General features: G+C 48.8%; 1 protein-coding gene across 1 annotated transcript in view; it reads left to right on the forward strand.

Annotated features, from left to right (window-relative positions):
• celsr1a (cadherin EGF LAG seven-pass G-type receptor 1a) overlaps positions 1-10,161 on the forward strand; it is a 118,064-nt gene extending 107,903 nt beyond the window's left edge. Inside the window, 12 exon segments of the mRNA XM_048268252.1 lie at positions 2,044-2,218; positions 3,354-3,466; positions 4,113-4,192; positions 4,438-4,564; positions 4,880-5,005; positions 5,197-5,324; positions 6,279-6,345; positions 6,348-6,384; positions 7,085-7,225; positions 8,060-8,362; positions 8,748-9,009; positions 9,654-10,161. Of these exon segments, the coding sequence (XP_048124209.1) occupies positions 2,044-2,218; positions 3,354-3,466; positions 4,113-4,192; positions 4,438-4,564; positions 4,880-5,005; positions 5,197-5,324; positions 6,279-6,345; positions 6,348-6,384; positions 7,085-7,225; positions 8,060-8,362; positions 8,748-9,009; positions 9,654-9,681 (1,587 nt within the window). The 3' untranslated portion in view covers positions 9,682-10,161.
• The last annotated feature ends 664 nt before the right edge of the window (positions 10,162-10,825 follow it).

Here is a 10,825-nt window from a genome sequence, read left to right on the forward strand (position 1 = left end):
CAATAAATAAAATACTCTAATTACAGTAGGCTACCAAAAATAGTTCTACAATTGAGAACAGTTGATTGAGAGAGTGACCATATAAAACACAAGCTGGGCCCCAACTCGCATGGGCTGAATATTCGGCATAATTTTTTAATTCACTCCATGAGTTTGTTTATACCGAGTTGTTACCAACCGAAGTGGCATAACGTCGGTGGAATGTCATGTTATTAACTGATCTCCCTCTCTGTCTCTATGGATATTATTAACTGATCTCCCTCTTTCTCTCTCTCTCTCTCTCTCTCTACCCTCTCCCTCTCTTTCCCTCTCCCTCTCTCTTTCTCTCCCTCTCTCTCTCCCAGTTTGTGTATCGTGATGGTTTCACATCCTGCTGCACTATTTCAAGCATGTGCACGCTATTGGATGTTTGTGGAGGGTCTGCATACCCAATGATGCTCACCGAGGTGCGCAACATCAACCACGGACACATGAGGTTCTACTACGCCATCGGCTGGGGCATACCGGCCATCATCACAGGTGAGACACACTCACACACACACGCACGCACTGCCAAGACACACACACGCACGCGACGCGACCGGCACAAGACAGAATATACACACACACACTCCCTCTCCCTCTCTCTTTCTTCTCTCCCCCTCCCCCTCTCTTTCTCTCTTGGTGTGTGGATCCCCGTGGAACGAGGGAGAGATGAGAGTGCCTGTGTGTGTGTGTGTGTGTGTGTGTGTGTGTGTGTGTGTGTTGGTATCTCGCATCTTTCTCTGTGAAGAGTGCATTCTGTATCTCCTCCCGGAAGCTGCCTCGTCTGTAGCGAACTGCAGAGTGTGTGTGTGTGTGTGTGCGTGTGTGGTGTGTGTGTGTGATAGTGTCCAGTAACCTGCCAGCCCGTTTCAGTGGCTGCTCAGGAATGATAGGTTCCTCTCTCAGGAAGCTGTAATTAATAGCATTGTGTCTCAGAGCCTAGGAATGTTTCCTGTCAGTCTCACACACACACACACACACACACACACACACACACACACACACACACACACACACACAAACACCACAAACACAAACTTACATTTTACACACACACACACACACAAACTTATTTACACACACACACACACACACACACACACACATCTGTGTTGAGGAGGTTGAGATTTATGTCCCTTCCTGGCTGTTGGGACATTCCATTACACACACACACACACACACACACACACACACACACTCCCTCCATTCCAGCTGTGATGGCGTGTGGGAGCCTGCCCCAAAGGGCAAGGGGGAAAGAACAGCAGCTCCGTGACCTTTCACCTCCTGACCTGCAAACACCAATCCTCCTTTATTCTCCTCTTGGCATAAAAAGCTCAGTCTGGGCTGCATAGGTGTACAATAGAACCATGTGGATTTGTACGGAGAATGTGTAGAGCTGTTCCTGAGCTACTGTACATAGACCAAAAAGCGTTACAGTCCAGCCCGGCTTTGATTCAGGGGAAAAATATGAATTTTTTTTAGTTTTGCAGAATTGATATCCGCGATTCTCTGCCACAATTTTTTCCCCTCCGCGAGGTGTAATATATTACACACATGAACCATAACAAAACAAAACAATTTGGCAGTACCAAACATAGATTTTGGCACCTATAGCACCTTGTGCATTGCCACAAGCCTGTTAACATAGAGCTTCAATCAATAAATAAAATACTCCTAATTACGGTAGGCTACCAAAAATAGTTCTACAATTGAGAACAGTTGGATTGAGAGTGACCATATAAACCACAAGCTGGCCCAACTGCATGGACGAATATTCGGCATAATTTTTTAATTCACTCCATGAGTTTGTTTATACCGAGTTATTTACCAACCCGAATTAGCGCAATGTCAGGGAATGTCATGTTATTAACTGATCTCCCTCTCTATGGATATGAATGGATATCCCTATTTTCTCTCTCTCTCTCTCTCTCTCTCTCTCTCCCTCTCTTTCTCTCTCCCTCTCTCCCTCTCTTTCTCTCTCTCTTTCTCTCTCTCTCCCTCTCTCTCTCTCTCCTGTAGTTTGTGTGTACGGTGATAGCCATCCTGCTGCACTATTTCTACATGTGCACGTTTGGCTGGATGTTTGTGGAGGGTCTGCACATCTACCGCATGCTCACCGAGGTGCGCAACATCAACCACGGACACATGAGGTTCTACTACGCCATCGGCTGGGGCATACCGGCCATCATCACAGGTGAGACACACTCCGCACACCCAGCGCGCACGCACACACACACCTGCCTTGCCGCGCAGTGGCGCACAGACACACACACACACACACACTCTCTCTCCCTCTCTCTCTCTCTCTTTCTCTCTCTCTCCCCCTCCTCTCTTTCTCTCTTGGGTGTGTGATCCCTGTGGGAACGAGGGAGAGATGAGAGTGTTTGTGTGTGTGTGTGTGTGTGTGTGTGTGTGTGTGTGTGTGTGTGTTGGTATCTCGGTATCTTTTCTCTGTGAAGAGTGTATTCTGTATCTCCTCCTGGAAGCGTCTCTGCCCGTAGCGTAACTGCAGAGTGTGTGTGTGCGCGTGTGTGTGTGTGTGCGTGTGTGTGCGTGTGTGTGTGCGTGTGCGTGTGCGTGTGCGTGTGCGTGTGTGTTGGTATCTCTTCTCTGAGAAGAGTGTATTCTGTATCTCCTCCTGCAAGTGTCTCTGCCTGCAGTGTAACTGAAGTGTGTGTGTGTGTGTGTGGGTGTGTTGTCAGGTGTCAGTTTGCCCACTGGCAGCAGCTCAAAGGCAGGGTAAGGCTGGCACTCGGGTGAGACGGCTGGCATCACTCTACCACCGCTGCTCCTCTGACTGACACACACACACACACACACACACACACACACACACACACACACACACACAACTCAGATACAGCTGGAGCTTGTTGAGTTTCCATCAGACAGGACACTCACACAGCCCTGGAGAGATGCCATTTCACACACAGCAGTTAACTGACACATGGATCCATCAGGGATGAACGCTGTTGTGTTTACCTGTTGTGATTACCTGTTGTGTTTACCTATTGTGTTATTGTGTTTACCTATTGTGTTGTTGTGTTTACCTGTTGTGTTTACCTGTTGTGTTTACCTATTGTGTTATTGTGTTTACCTATTGTGTTGTTGTGTTTACCTGTTGTGTTTACCTGTTGTGTTTACGTATTGTGTTTATCTCTTATGTTGACCTATTTGTTGTTTGTTAATAATTCTTAAATAATAGAAATGATAAACAAATACTGCATGTATTGTACTGTCATACCGATAGTAATACAGATAGTGAAACTTAATTGTGTGTGTGTGTGTGTGTGTGTGTGTGTGTGTGTGTGTGTGTTCTCTTCCTCCAGGTCTGGCGGTGGGTCTGGATCCTCAGGGCTATGGAAACCCAGACTTCTGCTGGTTGTCCGTCCATGATACACTCATCTGGAGCTTCGCTGGACCCATCTCTGTGGTCGTGCTGGTGAGACACACACACACACACACACACACACACACACACACACACACCTTAATGTTACTGGGTTGCTGCAGTGGTGGGTCATCATGAATATAAAACAGACTGTAAGAGTTTCAGTGTGTGTACATGTGCGTGTGTGTGTGTTCAGGAGTTTTATACAGACGTTGGATGTCCTGTTTTAGAGTCAATTTAGTGTGTGTGTTTGTGTGCGTGTGCTTGTGTGTGTGTGTGTGTATGTTGGGAGCCTGAAATAATTCACTTAACCACTCACATGTCTTTTCTCTGGCCTCTCTCTCTCTTTTATTCTCTCTTTCCTCTTTACTTCCTCTTTTCTCTCCTCTGTCATCATCCACTTTCTTCTCTTTTTTTCTTTTTGCCTTTCTCTCCTTTTCTTCTGTTTCTCTATCCCCTCTTCTTATCCTCTGCTTTCCTCACATTTCTTCTTTCCACTCTCCCTCCACCGTCTATACTCCTCTCTTCTCTATCCCCCTCTCTCCTCTCTTCTCCTCCTCTCTCTCTCCTCCTCTCTTCTCTATCCCCCTCTCTCCTCCTCTCTCTCTCCTCCTCTCTTCTCTATCCCCCTCTCTCCTCTCCTCTCTCTCTCCTCCTCTCTTCTCTATCCCCCTCTCTCCTCTCTTCTCTGCTGCAGGTCAACATAGTGATCTTCCTGCTGGCTGCCAAAGCCTCATGTGGACGCAGGCAACGCTCCTTTGAGAAGTCTGGAGCCATGTGAGTGTGTGTGTCTGTGTGTGTGTGTGTGTGTGTGTGTGTCTGTGTGTGTGTGTGTGTGTGTGTGTCTGTGTTTCATGGGCCATGTGAACCAGCCTTTATCCTTTATTCTGAGCTAATTACTGGTGAAGAGAAAATTCCAGCCTTGTGTGTGTGTGTGTGTTCTCCCTGGGTTATGGCCTGTGTGTGTGTGTGTATGTGTGTGTTTAAGAGTGTGTTAATGTTATTTTTCTCTCTCTGTGTAGTGCGGCGCTGCGTATGGCCTTCCTGCTGCTGTTGCTCATTAGCGCCACCTGGCTGCTGGGTCTGATGGCCGTCAACAGTGACATCATGACCTTCCACTACTTGTTCGCAATCTTCAGTTGTCTACAGGTGAGCTTTACACTCTCTCTCTCTCTCTCTCTCTCACACACACGGCTGCCAACAGTGACATCATGTTTGCCATTTTCAGCTTCACACACACGCACGCATGCACACACACACATACACAGACACATACACACACACTCTTACTATTTCTCTCTTGTTTTGGCCTGTGGTTGTCTCTCTGTGGTGTTTGTTTGAATTAGTGTGTATGTGTGCGTGTGCGTGTGCGTGTGTGTGTCTGTGTTAGTGTGTGCGTGTGTCTGTGTTTGTGTGTGCATGTGTGGTGTATGTTGTTCTCTAACTGTGTGTGTGTGTTTGCAGGGCATTTCTATCTTCTTCTTCCACTGCATCTTCAATAAGGAGGTGAGGAAGAACCTGAAGAGCGTCTTCACTGGGAAGAAACCACCACTTGAGGAGTCCAGTACCACACGCGCCTCACTGCTCACTGTGAGTGGACAAGCATACACACACTACATGCACGCACACACACTACATGCGCGCACACACACACTACATCCACACACACACACGCTACATACACGCACACTACACACTACACACACACACACACACACACACACACACACACACGCGTGTGTATCTCCCAGTAATGCTCTCTGTGGTGCTCTCGTGTCCAGCGCTCTCTGAACTGCAACACGTACACGGAGGACGGAACCATCTACCGCTCGGCCATCGGGGAGTCCACTGTCTCCATGGAGACCACGGGCAGGTCAGCTAAGAGCAGCTACCTAGCATACACCCTCAGGTAACCACGGCTGCGCATGGCTACGCATGGCTCACTCACACACTCACACTCTCTCTTTTTCTCTGTCATTCTCACACACACTCACACAATCACTCTCTCTCTCTTTCTTTCTATCTTTTTGTCATTCTCTCACACACTCATGCTCTCACTCTTTCTTTGTTTCTTTCGCACACTCACACAATCTCTCTCTCTCTCTTTCTCACACACTCTACTCACATGCTATCTTTCACTGTGTCCAGTGTCTTCACTTCGATACGTCTATCATGGTCACATTTTCTCTATATGTCTTCTCTCTCTCTTTCTCTCTTCTCTCTCTCTCTGTCTGTCTCTCTTTCTATCTTGCTTCTCACTATTGCATGGTTTGCTACAAGCTGTTGCATGGCTTATTATGGCATAGTATACATGTAAAGACACACACACACACACACACAAACACAAACACACTTGTAGCTAATCGGCATGGTTGTGTCCTCCAAGTGTTTTGTGTGCTGAATATGCACACACACACACACACCCGTACACCCTTGTCACGGCCTGCTCCTGGTTGCAGGAGTAGAACTGGTTTGGTAAGGCCGCAGTGACACTGTTGGTGTGGGTCATGTTTTGGGAAGAGCTACACTGAACTGCAGGAGATGTTTAACAAGAGGATTACCCTGAATCTCTCTCTCTCCCTCCATCTCTCCCTCTCTCCTCCCCCTCCTCTCCCTCTGTCCTCTCTGCTCTCTCTCCTCCTACCTCCATCTCTCCTCTCCTCCTCTCTCTCTCTCCCCCCATCTCTCGTCCTCTCTCCCCTCCTACATCCATCTCTCCCTCTCTCCCCTTGTCTACCTTTCCCATCTCTTCCCCTCATCATCTCTCCTTCCTCTGTCCCTCTATCTCTCCTCCTCTCTCCTCCCTCCATCTCTCTGTCCTCCTCTCTCCTCCTCTCTGTCTTTCCATCTCTCTGTCCTTCAGAGATGACTCTGGTCAGAAGCCTAGCGTGTCGTCCAGTGGAAGCCTTGACCATCCACCCGGACAGGGCCCAGACCCTTATTCCACAGAAACGGCACCAAGGCAGACGGTACGATACAGCACCCTCACCCTGTAGCGCTCTCCAACGGGCCTCTGATGAGGGCCAATGCGGTTCTGTTTGGTTCTGCACACATTCTCAATGTTGTTCTGCGTGTTGGGTTGACTAAGGCAGCCAGTTATCGCTGGATACTGACGTTGGTCCGCTGATGTTCTTTGCCATTGTTCTAAAGTGTTCTCTCTTGTAAAATGTGTTCTATAGACGCTGATTTAGACAGTTAGCCCTCAGTACGTAGAAACACAAGTGTTGGAGATGGTCTACAATAGTCTGGAGTGTTCTTTAATGTTCCTCAGTAATGTTCTCGTGTTGGAGATGGTCCACAATAGTCTGGAGTGTTCTTTAATGTTCCTCAGTAATGTTCTCAATTCAATTCAATTCAATTCAAGGTTGCTTTATTAGCATGACTGTAAGTAAGTACAGTGTTGCCTAAGCACAATTAAAACAGCATAACAATTAGAACATTGACAGCATTAAGTTCTCTCATGTTGGAGATGGTCTACAATAGTCTGGAGTGTTCTTTAATGTTCCTCAGTAATGTTCTCTTGTGTGGTTCTGTGTGCTGTACAGACTCTGATTTGGACAGTGAGTCAGTAGATAGCCAGTGTTCTGTAATGTTGTCTAATTTCCTTTTGTGTGTGTGTGTGTGTGTGTGTGTGTGTGTGTGTGTGTGTGTGTGTGTGTGTGTGTGTAGACTCTGACTCAGACAGTGAGCTCTCAGTAGATGAGCACAGCAGCTCCTATGCGTCCTCACACTCCTCAGACAGTGACGACGACGATGTCATCAAGCCCAAGTGGAACAACGAGAGACAACCGCTGCACAGCACTCCAAAAGGTGAACACACACACATATCACACACACACACACACACACACACACACACACACACACACACACACACACACACACACACACACACACGCAACACTCAATTTGCTTATAATACATATACTCCACACTCGGCCAAAAGGTCCAGAAACATCCTCTTTAGTACTAAAGTGCATACTCACCCACTACATACATACTCATGTAAATGTAAATCAGGTTTATAGGCCAAGTATACCTGCGTATACAAGGAATTTGGTCTCTGAATCTGAATTAGTGAAACACACTCAGCACACAGTGAACACACAGTGAGGTGAAGCACACACTAATCCCGGCGCAGTGAGCTGCCTGCAACAGCGGCGCCTGGGGAGCAGTGAGGGGTTAGGTGCCTTGATCAAGTGCTACAGCGGCACCTGGGGAGCAGTGAGGGGTTAGGTGCCTTGATCAAGTGCTACAGCGGCACTCAGGGAGCAGTGAGGGGTTAGGTGCCTTGCTCAACGGCACTTCAGCCGTGGATGTGGGCAGGGGAGAGCAGTGCTCAACCACTTCCTCCACCCACATTTTTCCTACTGGTCGGGGATCGAACCGGCAACCCTTCCGTTTCAAGCCTGAAGCCCATACATACATACTCACCCACTACATACCTGCTCACCCACAGAAGTGCATACTCACCCACTACATACCTGCTCACCCACTGAAGTGCATACTCACCCACTACATACCTGCTCACCCACTGAAGTGCATACTCACCCACTGGTGCTGCCAGATAGCTAGGAGGTCAGTTAGTATGCTTCATGCCCTACATACTAACTGTGCCTGTATTCTTGCTCCCGTGATCTGCAGTGGAGACGGTAACCAATCACGTGAAACCTTACTGGCCTGCAGACGGCACCACGGCCAGCGACAGTGAGGATCTGTGCGGGGCGGGCGAGAGGCTGAGGGTGGAGACCAAGGTCAACGTGGAGCTGCACCCTGAGAACAAGCTGAACCACACACATGCGTCCGAGACACCATCACCACCACCACCACCGGACAAAGAGAACGCAGCCAGGGAGATCAGCAGCCCTACGCCAACGTCCACCTCCAACACCCCCACCCCCACCCCCACCCAGTCCAACAGCAACAACCAGCCAGAGCAACGCAAAGGTGAGGAGGTGGGACGTTACTATGGCAACACTACCTACCTGTCAATTGTCAACTTGACATGCCAATGTAGTGTATTGAACTAAAATAGAAAGGAGGGAGGGGTGGATAGGGAGAGAGGGAGGGAGAGAGGGAGGGAGAGAGGGAGGGAGGGAGGGAGGAAGGAGGAGAGGGAGGGAGAGAGAGGGAGGGAGGAGGGGAAGAGGAGAGGGAGAGAGGGAGGGAGAGAGGGTGGCTGAATCTGGACATCAGTTCTAAACTGGTCAGTCCCGTTGAGGCTAAAGTCCAGTTTAAAAAGTCTTGTTTATGTGTTGTTGTTGTTGTTGCCATTGTTGTTGTTGTTTGAAAAGGTAAACATTTTGTCTGGGTTCTCCTGTGCTTCTTCCAGGGATCCTGAAGAACAAGATCTCGTACCCCCCGCCGCTCTCGGATAAGAACATGAAGAACCGTCTGAGGGAGAAGCTGTCCGACTACAACCCGCCCACCATCTCCTCTCGTTCGCCGTCCGTAGTCTCCGTCACCGGGGGCAACAACGCGCTCGGCAAGCCTGCCCAGCGGCCCGTCCCACCACCCCGAGAGACGCCGCAGCAGAACGGAGTGTCCATCAACCTCCGCACCACGGTCAATGGGGGCAACCACTCCGACTCTGAGTGAGTTCACACACACACACACACACACACACACAAATACACACACACACACACACACACACACACACCCCCCTCCCCTCCCCTCTGTTAGTGTATGTTGCATGTGGTCACACTGTGTTTGCCTGGCCTGAGCACAATTCTCCTAACCTGCATGTCTTCCCCTCAACCCCTCTCTCCCTCTCTCCCTCCCTGGCTCCCTCCCTCCCTCTCTCTCTTCCTCAACCTCTCTCCTCTCAACCCCTCTCTCCCTCCCTCTCTCTCTCTCCCTGGCTCCCTCCCTCCCTCCCTCTCTCTCTCTCCCTCCCTCTCCCCTCAACCCTTCTCTCTATCCCTCCCTCACTTCCTTAACCCCTCTCTCTCTCTCCATCCCTCTCCCTTTATCCCTCCCTTTTCCTTTCCCTACTCTCTCTCCCCCCCTCCTCTCCTCGTTCTCTTTATCTCTCTCTCTTCTCTCCTCTCCCCCGTTCTCTCTATCCTCTCTCTGTTCCTTTGCCCTTCCTCCCTCTCTCTCTCTCTCTCTCTCTCTCTCTCTCTCTCTCTCTCTCTATCCCTCTCTCTCCTCCCCTCCCTCCCTCTGCTGTTCTGCACCTCCCCCTCTCTCTCTCTCTCAGTGGCAGTAATGAAACATCCATCTGACCCAGCAGGATGGTGAAGGATCCAGCGCCCCTCTGAAGGGTTATCTGCCCCCCTGCCCCAGCGAGGGCAAGAGGGTTACAGGGGGAAAGATGGAGCTCTGGAGGTAAAGAAAAACATCTGGGATTACCTAGGATGACCTCCGACCTTTCAACCTTGACCCTCTAACCTCTGAGCATCTCTCCTTCTGGAGATCAGTATTACTGCCATCGGCCGTCTGCTGGATAAAGGGAATGTTCTAGACTTAGTCCAGACAGGATGGGGAGCCCTGTGCCAAAAACTGATGGGAGAGGATGGAAAACTACATCCCCCATAATGCCGCATTTCTTCCTGTTCTGTTTGCACACAGGAAACCATTTGACTCTAAATATGTGGATGTGTGCGGTGAATGAGGTTGAGACAGGACAATAAATCTACTTCTCAGTCACACAAATGTATGTACACACACCTACACAAACACTTACAGAGGCCTTAATTGTCAAAGCAAAAAAAAAAAAAAAAAAAAAAAAAAAAGACATTGAATGTCCTATGAACTGTCCAGAGCTTCACAAAGTGTTCTCTTAAAGAGGCTTCGTGCCTGATGTCCTGCCGAGTGCCCGTCGGCCTGTATGTACCATGTAGATAAGAAGAGGAAAAGAGTTTATTTTGGACACGAGCTGATTGAAGAGTCTGCAATCCTATTTGTACATGTCAATGCTGATGTGGGGTTTTGTAACAAACCACTGCTTGTCTGATTTCTCCAATGAAGGGGTGTAATTTTGATGGGGGCTCATCAGCTATTTTAGTGCCTTTACTCCAGCTTGTCTTACCGGGGGGGGAAGCCTTACGACCTTTGACCTTCTGGATTTTTCTCTGTTCTCTCTCTCTGTATCTTTTTCTTTTCTCTCCTGAAATACAAAAGGGTTATACGTATACAGATGGATAGATATATCTTACTCTCTTGTTCTACATTCTTTGGTTCGCAGGTTTCTACTTCTGACTGGTTTTCTTTCTGAATTGACAACACACTCCACACACTCCAACTGCTTGCCATAGTCTTCTCTCTTTCTCTCCATCTCTCTCCAAGTCTCAATTCTGTCTGTCTCTCCACATCCCCCCTCTCTCCCGTTCTCTCTCTATCTCTCTCTCGCCCCATGTCTCAAGTCCGTCCAAATCTCTTTCTCTCTCCATCCATATCTCCCTT

The sequence above is a fragment of the Alosa alosa genome, chromosome 17 (genome assembly GCF_017589495.1).
Source record: "Alosa alosa isolate M-15738 ecotype Scorff River chromosome 17, AALO_Geno_1.1, whole genome shotgun sequence".
Lineage (NCBI taxonomy): Eukaryota > Metazoa > Chordata > Actinopteri > Clupeiformes > Clupeidae > Alosa > Alosa alosa.